The 20,085-nt window shown below is 40.3% G+C and overlaps 1 protein-coding gene across 2 annotated transcripts; it reads right to left on the reverse strand.

Moving 5' to 3' along the window:
* Positions 1-7,047: 7,047 nt before the first annotated feature.
* Positions 7,048-17,907, reverse strand: LOC128214237 (solute carrier family 4 member 11-like). Of its 2 annotated transcripts, XM_052920599.1 has the most exons (18): positions 17,778-17,907; positions 16,196-16,419; positions 16,040-16,077; positions 15,606-15,813; positions 15,339-15,420; positions 15,030-15,153; positions 14,490-14,708; positions 14,117-14,321; positions 13,818-13,931; positions 13,386-13,518; positions 13,064-13,137; positions 12,623-12,812; positions 12,108-12,214; positions 11,535-11,703; positions 11,232-11,405; positions 8,071-8,266; positions 7,711-7,880; positions 7,048-7,579 (listed from the first exon to the last, which is right to left on the reverse strand). In XM_052920599.1, exons 2-18 carry the CDS (start codon positions 16,305-16,307, stop codon positions 7,519-7,521), a joined length of 2,376 nt encoding a protein of 791 aa, XP_052776559.1. In that variant the 5' UTR covers positions 16,308-16,419; positions 17,778-17,907; the 3' UTR covers positions 7,048-7,518. The 2 variants fall into 2 exon arrangements, with proteins under 2 accessions (XP_052776559.1, XP_052776560.1); XM_052920600.1 differs by lacking the exon at positions 17,778-17,907 and having other exon boundaries at positions 14,126-14,321; positions 16,196-16,659.
* Positions 17,908-20,085: the final 2,178 nt, after the last annotated feature.

Here is a 20,085-nt window from a genome sequence, read left to right on the forward strand (position 1 = left end):
AGAATGAATATTCTTAGTAAATATATTGCATCTTAAACTAACACGAATAAAACAGAAATGTTATATACAAGTAGAACTTACAAGAAAAGTGTGCGGAATGCAGTCATTGACCTTGACGACCATTGACGATCTTTTAGACGTAATATTAAAACTATGAGAAATAAATCGCCCAAAGAATATTGGTAGTCTGACCAAGGCATGATGAAGTTGTTGAAAATACATTTCATAACTTTTCTAAAAACCTTAACTTCGTGGACGACGATACCGAGTAAGACCCTCGAGTTGACGTTCCATATGTTAATTATAATAACAGGCTTGATGATGTCATCACTGCTGAAGAAATGTGGACGCTATTAAGAACTTAATAGAAAGGTTAATGGCACAGATAAGATATCGAATGAATTTATCAAGGCGTAATGTAATTATTACGTTGATATATATATGCGAAATTATTCGATAGAATTCTCAATTCTGCCTTTTATAATACCAGAAACTTGGTTAGTCGGAATTATAGTACCGATTGAATTTTAAGAATAAAGGTGATGTTGAAAAATCTGGAAAATATAGGCCAATCACTCTACTAGTTGTTTAGGTAAATTATTTACTTCAATTTTAAGTCTGGCTTACCAGTTACATTGAGGAAAAATGAACTCCTAAATAAAAACCTAGCAGGATTTAGAAAAAAGTAACGTTGATCGTAAATGTGTGCTTGAAAGAAAAAGACTATTCTGTGCATTCATCGATTTAAAAAAAAGCTTTTGATTCGTTCTGGTGTTCAGGTCTCTGATCAAAACTTGTGAAATATAATGTTAATGGGAAAATATATTCAGTTATCAAGAATATGTATCATGGTATTAAATCCTGTATGTTGGTAAACAATAATAGTTCTGATTATGTTGACTGTGGACGGGGTTTACGTCAAGGTGAATATTTATCACCGGTTTTGTTTTCTCTTTTCCTTAACGATTTAGAGCATTGCATATTGAGTCAAAACAAGTGTAAATAACTAAATATTGATGATGATACCCAAGATATGTTTCTTTTGGATTGTATGCTAATGATGCGGTATTATTTGCAAATACCGAAAATGATATTATTTAGTCTATGGAGAATTTAATTTATGATAGCAATTTATGGATTTTATATAGAAATATAGAAACAAGATATTAGAAATTAGTATTTAGTGATCGACCCAAAAGAGAGGATTATATTGCTGTGTTATTTCAAAGATTTGAAGTTGTATAAACATTTTAATATTAAGGTGTTGTTTTATTTTATTTTTTAGAAAATTTGTGACTGCCAAAAAGCATGTTATTGATCAAGGTAGAAAAAACTTTATTCAGTTAATATGTTAAAGTAAGGAAATAAGATAAACCATTGAATAAAATGGGTTTTTTTAATGTCAATAAATATAGTCCCAATACGTTTGCCATCACCTAATATTTTAACACATGCATCTATCTATCACTTGTCACAGCGATTTTCCTTAAACCTGGAGCGTTTAGTGTGTATAATGCTTGTTTCACGAAAGTAAGACTGAATTTGTAGCAACGTGTCAATTTTTGATATTGTAGGTATTTTTGAAATAGTCGAGAGTTTTTGGGGTCCTATTTAGGACATGATTTTTACATTTTTGGTGGTTGCATTTTTGTGCAGCCAATTCCAATCGAGGACTTTCAATTTCTTTGTTCATTGATATAACATAGATTGATTCTAATGAATGCACCAAAAATTAGGACCATAGAGACAGTGTATTTAAGTCAATCTATTTTTCTGTTCATTAATTTTACATGGATCGATACTGGCGAACCAATAGCAATAGATTAGAGTCAAATTTTAAATGAATTTTAACGATGTACAGAAAATAAAGCGGGACTGCGACCGAGGTACGAACGCCAGCTATATTTTCTGTCGATTTCCAAAATCGATATATATAGTTTTTCAAGAAACGTTTCCTTGCTTGTACTCTTATTTATGACTTAGGTAAAACTTGGTGTCACTATGCCCAGATTCTTTTTTATTAAACTTCGGACAAATTCTATTACGTTCAGCAGATTTAAACAAGTTGATATGTGATATGTTTAACTTCAAGTGAGATGATGTTACTTAAACATTTTAAATAGCTCCAAGTTTTCATCAAGTATTTCTTTGATTTTTTATTTGCTAAATTATTGCACTTGCCGTCTTTCGTAGAACTTTTAGTTGACCAAGATCATATTTATATGGCATAAGTCTCTTTCGTAAAATGGTTATTTATTTCCCCGTGAACCAGTTCGGTTAGTCATGACTTTTTCATCCTTTAAAGGGGAGCGTCTGTTTTAGACATTGTTCACATTTAATGTATACTTTAGGTTCACTGTAGATTCAACCAGTTCCAAGCCTGAGATACAGAAGTTTACTGATTTTCAAATTCTTGTTTGTTCAAACGTTTTTATAACAAGTATAATTATGTTTCTGAAAAGAGTAATATTGATATATAACCCTTTGATGAGACAGAAAAATCCTCGTGCGCTGGTTCCAAATGAAGCAACTACGTGAGTGCGAAAAGACACACACTTGCTCCTGCTCTTTTAGGAGCTGTAGAAGTAGATGAGCCCAACATAAAAAATGTTTTTATAAAGAAATGTCAGCCAGACAGTTATAACGAAGGGCCACGAAATTATTCTCTTCATTTCGATTCGCCGGTCACACGCAGTGGTTATTTTAAAACCTTTGTCAAGGCCTTGAAAATCGCTACAATACGTTTTAAGTTAACGAACAGAACCACAGGGTACACGCATAGCGCATAGCGTAATGTTCAGATTACTGAAATAGGCAGACATTAGGCGAGTACGAATCTGGTACCAACCTTATGTGTATGGAACATTTTCCACATCTCCTAAAGTGTCGAGTATTTATTAGGTTATTTTTTAAGTGATTGGTTTATGAGATCGTACTGGAGACGGAAATGATTGATTTTAGCCTTTCGATTGTCACAGAAAAGTGTTGTGGAAAATTAAGAATTAGAGAATGATACTATTTTGACCTCTGTAAGAGTGATTTCGATTTATCTTTTGTAAAAATGTTTTTCTTTTACCTAATTGGCAAAAGGTGTAAAGAAATAATGTAATTTGTCGATTTCGAGGCGTATAAACAAAGGCCCGTATGTATGTCTGTATGTGCGGCTGTCTGTGCGCCTGTAAGTATGCCTGTCTGTCTATATGTATGTCTGTCTGTATGTCTGTATGTATGTATGTATGTGCGTGCGTGCGTGCGTGCGTGCGTGCGTGCGTGCTTGCGTGCGTGCGTGCGTACGTACGTACGTATGTATGTCTTGATTAAATTTTCCATGTGTCAGTACTGAAACTGCCCATTTCGCCCCCTCACAAAACACTAAATGTACATTGCTATGGATCGATTCAGAGCGAGTCTTTTTTGCTGTCTCCTACAGCAATTTTGTACTTGTATCATTTATTAGTACCTTTATACGTTTGAATAATCTTCATTCGAAATATCATAAAAATAGCTATTCACATTTTAACCTATTAAGCTGTGTCTTTATCAGTTTGATGTATTGCATAAAAGTTAGTCTTGTCTCCAATAGGGCATTACTTTTTTGACTAATTCAAGAGGTGTCAGTTTTTTTTCTATAAATGTACACTTACATACAGGTCATTCATGCATTTACACTGATCGAAACCGATATATAAAACGTTATAAGTGTTTTCAATCACGGAATCTTGACTTTCAGGTATCGCTTATAGCCGCCACGCCCACCTATGTACCGTGTACCAGAGAGGCACTGGCGAGCTAGACAGGACACCAGGATGGGTCTATGTGAACTCAGCGGACTTACCGCCAGTAAAGCAACGTTTTATATAAATTATTAGGTTAAAGCGTTTAACTTTTAGCAAATCATAAATTGAACATTTTAACAAACATAATCCTCGATCTACTTTCCTAGCCATTGTGGTTTGGAATTGACCTTGAAGTTAATGTCATTAAAAGTTTTAAAAGAATATCACATTCGTATGTTGTTTTCTATATCAGGATGACTTTCTTTGCGGAGCGGCTCCTTGTGTGTCAGGATCCACCTGCAAGCACACGCCTTCCTCTCCAGAATGTCACGTTACCTACTGTCACGCGGAGCCGCAGCGTCTGCCGTACAGTCACACCATTGGAAATCTGAACTTCGTCGGCAGCCGTAGACGTTCCATGTGTGATTATGGTCCCGAATACGACACACAGTCAACCATGATTCAGTGCCAGGCTGACGGCACGTGGACCAGTCCCAGAGATATGGCGTGCAATAACTTTGGAAACGCTGTCCAAAATGGTTACATGAATACGTATGTGACTCTCAAGCTCACCGATATTGAGCTGAATGATTGTGCCCAGACTTGCATGGACGCAAGGGAAGCTTGCCTGTCTTTCATGTTCTCGGAAATACAGAAATTTTGTCACCACACACAGGTTTACTGGTACGTGTACGGTGACGCAGAGAACGGCTTCCATCCCTATGACGTCACGTCAGGATGGACTATAGTACAGAAGATATTTCCGGTGTACGTTGCCAGAGGTCAGTATGGCATTCGTTACAACTTGACTAAAGTTACAGCGATCAAACGATGCCAAGAGCTGGGGACGGAAATTGCCACATTACAGGAAGTGACGGATGCGTACAATGACGGTTTCTTTGCGTGTAACTGCGGTTATGTCAGTGACAAGAAGTACTCGATATTATACATGCATTGGGCCGACAAAAATTGTGGTGAAACAACGGGTCTCTTTGTTTGTAAGTCGCGTTCAGTTACGGACGTTTATTGTATAAACCAAGATTTCATTCGACTAAAAAAACAACGATAAAAACGTGTTGGAACGGCGTCGGCAATAATGGGCGATTGACAACTGGATATACACAATATGAATGTGTATTTAGAACACATTGTCGTTGATCAATATAGTTGTATCAAATTTTGTTGTTTCCATTCAAAGAAAACTCATTTTTAAGTGTGCATGGAACTTATCCTTAGCCATGCTTAAAGGCCAATTGTAACCATTGTTCTCCCTACCAGCTCTACTACCGCTCTCCCTACCAGCTGTACCACTGATATCCCTACCAGCTCTAACACTGATATCACTACCAGCTCTACCACTGATATCCCTACCAGCTCTACCACCGCTCTCCCTACCAGCTCTATCACCGCTCTCCCTGCCAGCTCTGCCACCGATATCCCTACCAGCTCTACCACTGATATCCCTGCCAGATCTTCCACTGATATCCCTACCCGCTCTACCTCCGGTCTCCCTGCCAGCTCTACCACTGATAACCCTACCAGATCTACCACTGATATCCCTACTAGCTCTACCACTGATATCCGTACTCGCTCTACCACCGCTTTCCTTACCAGCGCTACCACCACTCTCCCTGTCAGCTCTACCACTTATATCCCTACCAGCTTTACCACTGATATCCCTGCCAGCTCTACCACTGATATCCCTGCCAGCTCTACCAATGATATCCCTGCCAGTAGAGCTGGCAGGAATATCAGTGGTAGAGCTGGCAGGGATATCAGTGGTAGAGCTGGTAGGGATATCAGTGGTTGAGCTGGCAGGGAGATCAGTGGTAGAGCTGGTAGGGAAAGCGGTGGTAGAGCTTGCAGGGAGAGCGATGGTAGAGCTGGCAGGGAGAGCGGCGGTAGAGCTTGCAGGGAGAGCGATGTTGGGCTGGTAGGGAGAGCATTGGTAGAGTTGGCAGGGATATCAGTGGTCTCCCTACCAGCTCTACCAATGATCTCCCTGTCAGCTCTTCTAGCGTCCTCCCCTCCAGCTCTACCATCGCTCTCCCTGCATGCTCTACCACCGCTTTCCCTACCAGCTCTACCACTGATCTCCCTGCCAGCTCAACCACTGATATCCCTACGAGCTCTACCACTGATATCCCTGCCAGCTCTACCACTGATATCCCTGCCAACTCTTTCACTGCTCTCCATACCAGCTCTACCACTGCTCTCCCTACCAGCTCTACCACTGATATCCCTGCCAGCTCTACCACTGCTCTACCTACCAGCTCTACCACTGATATCCCTACCAGCTCCACCATTGCTCTCCCTACCAGCTCTACCACTGATATCCCTACTAGCTCTATAACTGGTATCCCTATCAGCTCCACCACTGATATCCCTACCAGCTCCACCATTGCTCTCCCTACCAGCTCTACCACTGATATCCCTACTAGCTCTATCACTAATATCCCTATCAGCTCCACCATTGCTCTCCCTACCAGCTCTACCACTGCTCTCCCTAATAGCTCTACCACTGATATCCCTGCCAGCTCCACTACTGATCTCCCTGCCATCTCTACTACCGCTCTCCCTACCAGCCATACCACTGATATCCCTGCTAGCTCTACCACTGATATCCCTGCCAGCTTTACCACTGATATCCCTTCCAGCTCTACCACTGATATTCCTGCCAGCTCCACTACTGATCTCCCTGCCAGCTCTACTACCGCTCTCCCTACCAGCTCTACCACTGATATCCCTGCTAGCTCTACCACTGATATCCCTGCCAGCTCAACCGTTGCTTCCCCTGGAGTGTCTTGGTCCCAATAGTGTTACAAGAACTGCCGCTGCAACTAGAGTTACCGTAGATGGTCCTTTTTGATCAACTTGACACTTTCAGTTAAACAACGCTACAAAGCTAACGTATTACCAAAAAACTGACTGTTTCTGGCAGGTAATTGACAAGAATCATCTCCCGCCAAAATATACTCGGATCTGTTTCTGTTTTTATTTGTCCTTCAGCGCCGATCTTCCGTGTGTCTCGACCTAACTTAAAGTACGCTGGTGTTTCGCATAGATCGGGTCAGTAAAACAGAGTTATGGTAATTCAATAAGTTCATGAAAAAGGCTTTAAATTGTTCGGCATAATTTCCAAGTGACTCGTGAAAGGAAGTGAATCAAGCCTACAGTGGGTATTTTATGCCAATCTCATTAAATTGATGTAGCCACTTAAATGTTCATCCAAGGATGGGACTGTTTGGACACAGGGCTTAAAATCTTAACTATCAAAATATTTATTTTTGTCCAAAAGTATGAAAGATAAATAATACAAGTCATTTAAAACGTACATTATTCTTAACGTCATGCAAGTGAATATACAGTACAAACCGTCTCCCATAACTCAACCTTTGAGTGGCATATACATATAATACTTATTTCATCGCATGCATGTGTATTGTATTGCTTTTATGAAAATTTTGAATTGATATTCAAAATGTTACATACAATATGAGCTTACAATTAATATAAATGGTTGACTTGGGTAATATGAACAAATCATGAAAGATCATATATACAAGTAAACAGTTTGTATAACACAATAAAACATACACAATATAAACTTCTACAAATTAATATGATATTACCCCGGAGCTCACTCTTTTTACATGCTTAATGAACTGAAAATATAAAATGAATAAACTAAATAAAACAAAAAACAACAACATGAACTCCTCCTGGCGCCGTGTACTTCCGTTTAGTGTCCATCAAGCGCCTCGAGATACCGGGGTGCAATCAGTCGGGTTACAAGTTTGTGTCTGTAACAGAGAGGGGGCTGGGGTGAAGTGGCTATGCTTGAAACAAACGGCACGAGCTCCAACATGCAACATCTCAAATACGGACAACCTTGAGCAATTTAACCGTGTTATTGAAAGTGTACAGGACTCACCTGATGGGCATGAGACACATGAGGAGGATGGGAAATACCATCTTCATGTAGGGTATCGGCGAGAAACCGAACACACAGAGCACGAGCAGCTGGGCGAGCTGGAATCCCGTGAACGCGTGCACCTGACGCTGGGGGACCCGCCGGATGTAGTGGTTTGGTGGGTACGCCGACTGGGGAATGCAACACAAGTATATTTGACAGTTTGGGTCGTAGATTGATATAAAAGTTACATATTTATGGCGATGTTTGATATATGAGTCATGCAATATTTGCATCAGCTTCCATATAAATTGGGAAGTACCAATGGTACAAATGGTCTATTTATATAAGTAGTTTACACATCAGTAGAATTGAACCAACCTGTTCCGTGAAGAAGAGGCAAATACGGTCGAAGAGCTGGTTGCCGAAGAGTGCTGTGAGGGCGACATACAGGAAGAGGCCGTCTAGCACGGGGGCGGGAATGTAGGAAAGAGGGCGGGGCAACAGCAGCATAGACAAGCCAATCATGACGTGCGACACAATCCCCGTCAACCGCGTCTCCCGTACACGAACCACGCTACATGGTGAAACGATGTAATTGTTATTTGTGGGTTCTGTCGATGGACGATCCTGTAAAGGGCTTTTTTACTAACTCAAATCAACTCAATGCTATTCTTTTGCTGTATTTTAATGTGGACATGCGTTTTGTTACGCTGTAACTGTCATAGAAATGTTCAGAAGTAAATAAATAATACGTATATAGCAATTATTGATGTAGTAAGAAATTATGTTGAATATTGTTGAAATGTAATCGAACGCGAACTCAATTGATAGTTGTTGTAAAATGTAAATAGGTGCTATAAATGTATAAAACATGTCAAAAACAAACGAAAATCATCTATTGACCGACCCAATTCAATGTTTAGTAATACACATTAAGAAAAATACAAATGAAAAATAACATTTCACAATTGTTCTTTTAAATACGTACATTTTGATATGCTGTCCATTTGGTGTTTTTGTCACTTGTCTATAACCGTACATGTCCCACTTACACGCCTGTCAAATAACACCCTGTGAATGTGTCCACGGTCTATGACTGTTCATGTTCACTAACACCCGGTGTATGTGTCGACGATCAATGACTGAGTCTGTCCACTTACACCTTGTGTATGTGTCGACGATCAATGACTGAGTCTGTCCACTTACACCTTGTGTATGTGTCGACGGTCAATGACTGAGTCTGTTCACTTACACCTTGTGTATGTGTCCATGGTAAATGTCTGTACCTGTCCACTTACACCTGATGTATGTGTCGACGGTCAATGACTGAGTCTGTTCACTTACACCTTGCGTATGTGTCCACAGTCAATGATTGTGCCTGTCCACTTACACCTGATGTATGTGTCAATGGTCAATGACTGAGTCTGTTCACTTACACCTGATGTATGTGTCAATGGTCAATGACTGTACCTGTTCACTTACACCTGATGTATGTGTCCACAGTCTATGACTGTGTCTGTCCACTTACACCTGATGTATGTGTCGACGGTCAATGACTGTGCCTGTCCACTTACACCTGATGTATGTGTCAATGGTCAATGACTGAGTCTGTCCACTTACACCTGATGTATGTGTCAATGGTCAATGACTGTGTCTGTCCACTTACACCTGATGTATGTGTCAATGGTCAATGACTGTGCCTGTCCACTTACACCTGATGTATGTGTCAATGGTCAATGACTGAGTCTGTCCACTTACACCTGATGTATGTGTCAATGGTCAATGACTGTACCTGTTCACTTACACCTGATGTATGTGTCCACAGTCTATGACTGTGTCTGTCCACTTACACCTGATGTATGTGTCGACGGTCAATGACTGAGTCTGTTCACTTACACCTGATGTATGTGTCCACAGTCTATGACTGTGTCTGTCCACTTACACCTGATGTATGTGTCCACAGTCTATGACTGTGTCTGTCCACTTACACCTGATGTATGTGTCGACGGTCAATGACTGAGTCTGTTCACTTACACCTGATGTATGTGTCCACAGTCTATGACTGTGTCTGTCCACTTACACCTGATGTATGTGTCCACAGTCTATGACTGAGTCTGTTCACTTACACCTGATGTATGTGTTCACAGTCTATGACTGTGTCTGTCCACTTACACCTGATGTATGTGTCAATGGTCTATGACTGTGTCTGTCCACTTACACCTGATGTATGTGTTCACAGTCAATGACTGCGTCTGTTCACTTACACATTGTGTATGTGTCCACGGTAAATGTCTGTACCTGTCCACGTTTATCTTATGTATGTGTCCACGGTAAATGTCTGTACCTGTCCACTTTTACCTATGTATGTGTCCACGGTAAATGTCTGTACCTGTCCACTTACACCTTGTGTATTTGTCCACGGTAAATGTCTGTACATGTCCACTTACGCCTGATGTATGTGTCCACGGTAAATGTCTGTACCTGTCCACTTACACCTTGTGTATTTGTCCACGGTAAATGTCTGTACCTGTCCACTTACGCCTTATGTATGTGTCCACGGTAAATGCCTGTACCTGTCCACTTACACCTTGTGTAATTGTCATCGGTAAATGTCTGTACATGTCCACTTACACCTTGTGTATGTGTCCACGGTAAATGTCTGTACGTCCACTTACACCTTGTGTATTTGTCCACGGTAAATGTATGTACCTGTCAACTTACACCTTGTGTATGTGTCCACGGTAAATGTCTGTACCTGTCCACTTACGCCTGATGTATGTGTCCACGGTAAATGCCTGTACCTGTCAATTTACACCTTGTGTATGTGTCCATAGTCAATGACTGTGTCTGTCCACTTACAACTTGTGTATGTGTCCACGGTCAATGACTGTGTCTGTACACTACACCAAGTGTATGTGTCCATGGTAAATGGCCGTGTCTGTCCACTACACCTTGTGTCCACGGTCAATGACTGTGTCTTTCCACTTACACCTGGTGTATGTGTCCACGGTCAATGACTGTACCAGTCCACTTACATCTGGTCTATGTGTCCACGGTCAATGACTGTACCAGTCCACTTACATCTGGTCTATGTGTCCACGGTCAATGACTGTGTCTGTCAACTACACCTGGTGTTTGTGTCAACAGTCAATCACTGTGTCTGTCAACTACACCTGGTCTATGTGTCCACGGTCAATGACTGTGTCTATCAACTACACCTGGTTTTTGTGTCAACTGTAAATGACTGTAACTGTCCACTTACACCTGATGTATGTATCCATGATCAACGATAGGGGCTGTTCACTTACACCTGGTATATGTGTCAACGGTTAATGACTGTACCTGTACACTTACACATTGTGCATGTGTCCATGGTCAATGACTGTGTCTGTCCACTTACACCTGATGTATGTATCCATGATCAGTGACTGTGTCTGTTCACTTACACCTGGTATATGTGTCAACGGTCAATGACTGTGTCTGTCCATTTCCACCTGGTGTATGCATTCCTGGTCTACGACTGTATGTGTTACACTTACACCTGATGTATGTGTCCCTGGTCAACGCGGTCCTCGAGGTCGGCGAGCGCCTTCACGTGGAGCGGGGAGTGTGGCAAGGCGGCGTGTACCCAAGGCAATGTAAACACTGACAGGAATCCGTTTATTAACGCCACAGTGAACAGGTCCCAGTGGTACGCCGGGCCCTTCTTCAATCTGATAAAGGAAACTAGCCATTAAATTGTAATAGCTACATTATCGAGAAGCAGTAAGTATGTACTATACTTATTAAAAAGTACGCGGTGGTCCGCAAATACTTTACTTCACATTCTAGCGGTCACTTACTTGTTGGAGGGTGTGTTGACAAGGGCGCTGGAAATGTTCTGGTCCATGAAGAAGAGGAAAGAAAGGCTAAAGCCTAGGCCGGCCGCCGCCACAACGGCTGGCCATGGGAGGCGGCCCAAAGGAGCCACCCGAAACAGCTCTACGTCCGCCTCATATTTGAACGGCGCCACTTTAATTGAGAATTGCACTTAGGTAAGAAAGTGTATTATTGTGTAGTAAATTATTTGTAGTTTTTTAACCTTTAAAACAAATGGCGGATAACTTTGTAGTAGAGTGGATGGGCAAACACTTGAACGGGCAACGTTTTTCTGTCATTAAGGTATGTGTACATTGTGTACATTATTCAAGTTTAGAATGATATCAAGAGCAAGATTATTGGGAATTTGAAATTCAACGCAACTTTTACAACTAAGTGTAGCTACGTCCACGTCGTGTTTCGCAATCTGAATGAGACATCAACCGTTGTTGCTTGATGACGATGTACGAATTTACATTGTATTTCCATGATCTGATTTGAATTATGTATTCAAAAAAAGATTTCCAATGTTCAAACGTTGCTATTTTATATCTTACGTTCGACGTGCCTGAAGACGTACGAGCCGAAGAATGACATGATGAGGACAGCTGCCGGAAGTGCGTAGTCCGCCAGCATCTCCCGCTTGCCCGCCGTCAGGAACGGCCTTCATGGACAGTATAGGTAAACATTGATACTGGGCTGTTGTGAGCAGGCATTCGTATATGTATATACACATTCAGTTTCAAGCCACTTACATGCAGGCCACGTTCCTCTAGTACATGGTACATTTCAAACAAATGCATTATTTTCATTTTCCAGTAATATCGTAAAACAATCAAAAGGTAATAGGTGACATAACACATTCCAAACACTCTAAGACATGCATTGCACAATAACGTGCAATACACGATATAACACCCTATAGCACCTTATAAAAATGTAACGTGCAAAACTAATGACAATATGTCAGTACTATAATTACTAGGGAAGGCAACGAGTACACGAGTACTCTATCGATCGTCCCAGAACCGAGTACCCGAGTACTAATACACTACATACATAATGTACTTGCGTTTTAGTAAAGTTGAAAAGCGTCAGGCCGACCCAGACTGTGCCAAGCATGAGAAGGAGGAAGAGAACGCTGTTTTCCCGGAGACACTCGTGGGCGGGGTCTGTCACGGGGACGCTCGCGTTAGTGAGGGATAGGTTAGTAGCGGGGGCATTCGAGGCGCATGCAGGGTTATAGTAGTTCTTGTTAAAATCTGCAATCGTGGAACAGAGCAGCTATACGGCAAAACTTTTGTGGCGTTAATGCAGTTGGTCCGCCTCTCGCTTAAAGCTAATTTGTTTTTATCTCAGTCGGGTAATTGTAAATAAGTTGATCAAGGGGGTGATGACAACAAATTATCTTATATATGCCAACCATTTTAAATACATTGTAGGAGAAATTTGGAATACATCGGAGAGGAAAAATCATGCGAAGACACCACAACTAATGTTTCAAAACCAATACCTTTGATAGTGTCCTTGATGGCGTCCGCGGAGAAAGCAAATGTGATGAACAGTGAGAATATCTCCTCAGTAGATCTGCAACACAAATTATTGCTTTATCTTATCAATCAGTTGTAGTTCGATTTTCGAAAGCCAAAGCAAACAATATTTGTAAAAAGAGATGAAGAAATCACGGTATTCATGTACTGTTTCAGTTTCCGGTGGGTCAAAATGCGTAGCACAGCAGGGTTACCGGGTTCAAGCACGGTTCTGACAGTTTTTAGATTCGTATGCAAGAGACAACCATGAAAAGGGAAACAAATCATACGAGCGTGTTGTCGTACCTGGTGGAGAACTTCATGAGTTTGCTCAGGTTGGTGACGGAGTACAGGACAAGAAACGCGGCGTTCCATAGGCCCACACATGCGAACATGGCCGGGAAATCCAGATCAAAGTCCTCACACACGCTGTAGATGACTAATTTGGACAAGTAAGGACACTCTAGAGACTCCAATTATAAAAGTAACATACGGGTGATGACATACTTATATTGATAATTGGCACCATTAGTTGGAAATACAATCATTTACTATTATAGATGTAGAGATATAGATATTCTTTAAAGCATTGCGCTATCGATATACACAACCTAATTAAAAGCCTCAATACACTCTGCAATTGCGCAAGCACGGAAGAGGATTCTTTATATACAACTAAAACGTTTCATTAATTAAAGCTCGTTCATATCAGCCCATGCACGAGGCCAGTGCGCTCACTTTTGGTGTAGAGAGCCAGAGGAGCGGTGGTAAGTAGGACGATGAGCGGCTGGCCACCGACCAGGGCGAAAACCAACCCGCCGAAACACTGGGAGAACAGGATCTTCTTCACACCTGGAGGAAGACATTGCAATGGTAATAGGGCAAATAACTAAACTAACGCATGCGTTCGATTTAAGCAATCGTTTGTTTCGATTTTGCTTCTGAATTGAAACTCTTCTAAAAATATATCATTCAACTTCTTGCATGTGATAGATCTATGTAATATTATCTCAAACATCGATAGTTCTACAACATACCAATAATACCGTTCGTATTGTTGTCGTTGAGCATGCCGAATGCTATGTTTGGGAGGACGCAGGCAAAGTACAGGAAGAGGATGGTGGCGGTGACCTTCTGGAGGGTTCGTGGCCCGCGGATCCCGTCCAGGTAGTCAGACCAATAGTGAGGCAACCGCCGCTTTACGTCCTGCATCATCCCGCGGCCTAGAGGGCATCGACCTTTCTACATGGATATATGCATACATGCATTGGAATAGGATATACACAATTTCATTCGTCATCAATGTTTACTATAATTAATCATAATTAACTTCCCAAATTACAAAAATGTAAGCAAGTTATTACAATCAGAATTCTGGAGAAAGAGAAAAACACAGTATATTTTTGTTACCTCCTCCTCGCTGTCCTGAAAGGGGTCGGAGTTTAGTTGCTGGTGCGACTTCCGGTTCTCGGGGACGCTCTGTTCCTTGATGAGGTCCTTGGTTCGCTGGTGGAGGAGAGACCGGAAATCCTCCTCCGTGTCCGCTTCGTGCAGCCCCAACCGGAACTCGCTGTCCGACAGCAGCGTGCCGAACGTTCGTCCCGTCTCCAATGCCGTCTTCGTGTGTTTCTGAAAACAGTCAGTAAATCATTAGTAGATTATGACTTGTGTTTGTCGTCTGCAAGAATGTAAAATCTTTTGAACCTATTCCTCTGTATGTTATAATGTTAGACGCAAATTACTGGTACTATACAAAAATGAAATATGAAATTAAATTAAAAATTGGCCGATTTTTCAAAACTTTGTTAAAGTAAACAACGTTGTAACGCCATCGTGGGTGAACTGTTTCATGGCGTGCTGTTATTGAAAAGCACGTAGTACCTAGCGAGTTGAACTAATTATATCGCGAGGAAAGCTCGTAGCCGTTTCCATCTTTTTATTATAATTTACCTCCTTGGTCGGGGCTACCACGAGGACCACGAGTCGTACATCCTGACTAGTGGCACCGAGGTTTGCTGGCCGCACGAGTCGTGCTATCACCACGTGACGCCGGTACACCGTCGGCAACTCGCACCTGACGGACACAGAGGAGGTGTTTATTGTGGGTTTTGCCCTATACACTGATCAATCGTAAATGTAAACCTTAGTACAACGGGTGACTTGCTAGGTGATCTAGGTGAAACTAAGATTTTCCTCAACATATGTAAATAAAATAACCATAACATTTGATAATTAGACTGTCGTCCTAAACCTACTTACAGTGCACACAACCAGGACTGGTCAAATGTGGTGCCCGAGTCATCGCTAGTCACTCCGTGGATGGTTTTAGACAAAACCTGAACTGTGAAGAAATGGTTAAAATCAGTTTATCAAAACTAGCAATCTAGAACATGTTTTCTTGCATTTTGCACATGGAAGCGTTCCAATTTTTACTTAATCTGTCTAGCCATGCTTACAGAAATAGTTGATGGTTTGCTGTTTCGGCATATTGAAAAAACATATTTGGCAATATTTTCTGACTGGCACCTGATTGTTGGCTGTATATGGCATCCAAAGCCTCTTGGGTACTGACGATCTCGTCGGCGGCTGCGTCCCTGACCTTGGCGACCATGTCTTGTAGGATCTTGTCAAGGTTTACGTGCGCCATGTTCAGAATGAGCATCGTCCGGTCTAGAAAGTTCTCCACGTCACGAAGCGCCCGCACTTCCGCCCCGAAATCCTTCATCGGCAGTCGCTGTCATTAGACACAGTCACTTATGTATATTGTACAAGCAAACGCACCATGACTCTAGATACTGAGAATGACTTGCATTGCATATACTCATTTTCAAAACGAAAAAAGGAAGAAATAAACGATGTGCGTCCTAATTTGATACTTTTTGTATACTCAAAGTAGTATAGTTCAAGCATGCATGTCGTTTGCAATGATTAAAAGGGGATTTGGTAAGTAATCAAGTTACCTCGTGCTTCGCATGGATCAACATCTCCTGCTCCGCGTCTGGAAAAATGATTCCATGATTATTTTTGAGCGACCAGTTGTCTATATTTCATGAGTATTTAAATCGTTGATTGTTTATTGCAAAAGTATTTTACGAATTTCAAAGTATTCGACTTACCTGATGATTCCGCAGAGACTCTGACGTCATGTTGTTCGGGTTTGCCGGGCGCAAGCAGAGGGATGGTTCCGTTAGGCCCTTCCATGGGCGTCTCCAACTCGGGGCTGTCCATTGCGTCAAGTTAACGTGCTCAAACAGTTCAGCTAATATAGCAGGACTTCGGATACTGAGTAACGAGCAACATGTTAGCAGATGGGAAAGCCCACAGTGAAACACAGCCGCTGCTGGATATATTATGTCAAACTGTATTGTTTATAACATACCAAAATAAACTGAGTCATGTATTTTTTGCATTAATATGACAACGTACGTTTCTGAACAGATAGGCTGATTTCCAATATTCCACACACAAGTTTTGAAATAAAATATCCGCGTACGTAGTCTTGGCTGGTTCCTATCTGCTTAATCACATTGTATATTCGTGTATCAATACACCATGTACATAAGACGTAGCTATGGTGTGTTTTTTGTCTTTATTTGTCGAATGGGAATAATCTGAATGCTTCTTTCAGAATGTTCATATCCAATGCATGTATTGTTAATCGATATAGGTAGTAAACGTGCGCGATAATCAACTACGACTGGTCTGGCCACATGGCGCCATTCCCATCTTTTCATATACTTTACTCGATGCATATTCTTGAATTTACAATGGTGTCCGACAGTTAGTTTTAATCAATGAATGCCGAGATCAGAACTCTCCATTTGTTTCATGTTTTATTCATATTTGGTCACTCGTTAAAAACCAATTTTCGACAAAGGATGCCAAGTCCTCGTTACGTCATTATAAATAGAATATAAATGTATTTGCTACATTTACATCGAAAATTTAACAATCTGAGCAACATTAATAACTTAAATGAAAGAAAAAAAGAATTGACTGACACGTTCAAATTATTAAGAGAAAAAAGGAAGTTTCAGTTAAACTATATTTTAAATACTGTATAAATTATACAGTTACAAGCACATATAACACTTGCTTGAAGAATATATATATAATTATACAAATGGGTCGGGCCACGAGATATTACATTAGGGTATTTATCACCTTTAATAAGACATTTTGTTGAAAAGCAATGCTTTAAATTAGGTCAACAGAGGCAATACGTTGGAAACACAAATATTCCCCCACTTTCCTTGTGGAAACGTTAAAACAGCGGAAACTATTTTAGAAAATAAACATGATGTAAATCAATTAAAAAAGAACTACATGTACCAGAAACATTAGTATAAGTATTGGCCTACGGTTGCGCGCGAGTTTTAAATTATACTTACTTAAACATGATACTGAAAACTATTCAGACATTTTAAAACACAGCGTACATGTATATTGATAATTTAATTGTTCGACTGTTGCCGTGTTGGTCACTTTGCTTGATACCAATTAAGAAACGCAAGCACATCGGTGACTTTTCGACGGAATGAAATAAAGTTGCAATTGCAACAATTAAAGAACATTGTTTTTCAATTGTGGATGCGAACACAATTATAAAAAATACTGGATTATTTAGAGTAGTACACATTAAAATGCATGTATTTGACCAACATTTATATAAGTCAAGTAACTGGTAAACAAACTCACCTAGATAAAGCTAGTCCTGGTGCGGTGTTTGGATGAACGATGGTCTACGATCAGAACCAACTGATAACTAAAACTAAAATTATCTCTATTTTAGTAAATATATCTGTCCTAAACTGTCCACCCAATTTTGAGTTTCAAACATTGAGTATTAGTTATCCGAAAATTGAGTACTGCAATAGCAATAATAACGAGATGATGTGCAAAATTTTCGGATAACTAAATTAATGTAATGCAATTCTCAAACGGTTTGCCCCGCGGAGAGGGTTGGGTGAATGGGTAGGGGGAGAGGCTAAACAACCGTAATATAAAATCATATCCCCGAACAATTGAAGATCTCCGGGGTCAGGGTGTGGCAGGTATAAATCGGACAAGGAGGTAACATCCAGTTAAGGCAGAACCCAAGGTGCCATCAAAACCGGGACTCGACTATTGTGCTTTCCTGTGTCCGCCGCCTACCCGGGGGGCATTAATCAATGGACAAGTATTATGCAAAAACTCATGACCTTTAAAACAGTCGTTTTCAGATTGACCCATGTACATGCAGACCCACCCCTGTATTAATGTTATGTACATTGTATAACGATTTACATGTATGCAATGAAAATAGAAATTTGCTTAACGTTTAAATTCAAACATTGATTAAAACTTCTGAGATTTTGTTGATTAATTGATTTCCACTTCATAAACCGAGTTAGTACACAATCTAGTAGTTCCCGTGCGATTTGAAAACCTTGTGCAAACTGAGAGTGAAGTATTGCAAACAAATTACTTTACTGGGGATTTACCATGTATACGGACAGCCGTTGAGGCGGGATAACGAAAGACAAACACGTCAGTATGGCCCTTACTGCCCTGTTACTAATAAGTCCACTTTAATTTCACTTGTGTATATTTGCAGGTATATTATTATCACAATAGTCGAGAAACTAAAACCAAGAGTCAGCAGAGCATCAGCAATACTACATAGTTGAATGTATTAAAGGTTGTTATGGTTCTTCCAGACTGTACTTTCTGGCACAGTCGCATCTACATGTATAACAGTGTCCGGTCTCATTTCATTCCATTACTTGCCAGTGTATGCAGTGTCCGGTCTCATTTGATTCCATTACTTGCCAGTGTATGCAGTGTCAGGTCTCATTTGAATCCATTACTTGCCAATGTATGCAGTGCCAGGTCTCATTTGATTCCATAACTTGCCAATGTATGCAGTGTCCGGTCTTATTTGATTCCATTACTTGCCAATGTATGAAGTGTCCAGTCTCATTTGATTCCATTACTTGCCAATGTATGAAGTGTCAGGTCTCATTTGATTCCATTACTTGCCAATGCACACAGTGCCTGGTCTCAATTGATATTACTTGCCAATGTATGCAGTGCCTGGTCTCATTTGATTCTATTACTTGCCAATGTATGCAGTGCCAGGTGTAAATTGATTCCATTACTTGCCAATGTATGCAGTGCCAGGTGTAAATTGATTCCATTACTTGCCAATGTATGCAGTGCCAGGTGTAAATTGATTCCATTACTTGCCAATGTATGCAGTGCCAGGTGTAAATTGATTCCACTACTTGTCAATGTATGCAGTGTCAGTTCTCATTTGATTCCATTACTTGTCAATGTATGCTTGTACAAAACAGTGATTGGCGGATGGACGAAAAGACAGACTGTTGTTTAATTTCTTGAACTATTAATAAATCTTTTAAGAGCTGGCAGCGATGCAGAAGTTGATTGAAGGACCAAAATTTAAAATGTTTAAAAAAATATATTTCTACTTAGTTTTGAGGTTCAATATTTACCAAGCATGATTCATATCAGTTGCAACATGAAAAACTGTAATTAAGTTACGCAATTTTTAAAAAAGAATATTTTATCAGATTTCCAATCAAACAGCATTTACCTTTTCCCGGAAATATCTTAATACAAAAAGAATATGTTTATGAGTCAAATTCATTGGAACTGCCCAATCAACAATGTCTTGGGGCTTTGTGTTGATTGCAGCTATTTTAAAAAAAGATATGCATTTCTGTAACCCAGATATAAATTTCATCCACTATTTTTCTTATTTGACCAGATATCATCAAGAACTCTCAAGACATTGTTGAATAGGTTGTCTGCCGCAATTTGACATTAAAACAAAGTAAAAATGTTGACAGACTTTTCTGAAGTAATGTGAGTGCTTTTTGATCCAAAATCTGATAAAATCTTTTTTTTAAATTTGTTTATCTCCTTACTACCCCAAAACATGTCACCAAAAATATATGTTTCACTCCCAAAAAAAATCGTTCCTCAAAACTAAATAAAACATGAA

The sequence above is a fragment of the Mya arenaria genome, chromosome 13 (genome assembly GCF_026914265.1).
Source record: "Mya arenaria isolate MELC-2E11 chromosome 13, ASM2691426v1".
In the NCBI taxonomy this organism is placed as follows: Eukaryota; Metazoa; Mollusca; class Bivalvia; order Myida; family Myidae; genus Mya; species Mya arenaria.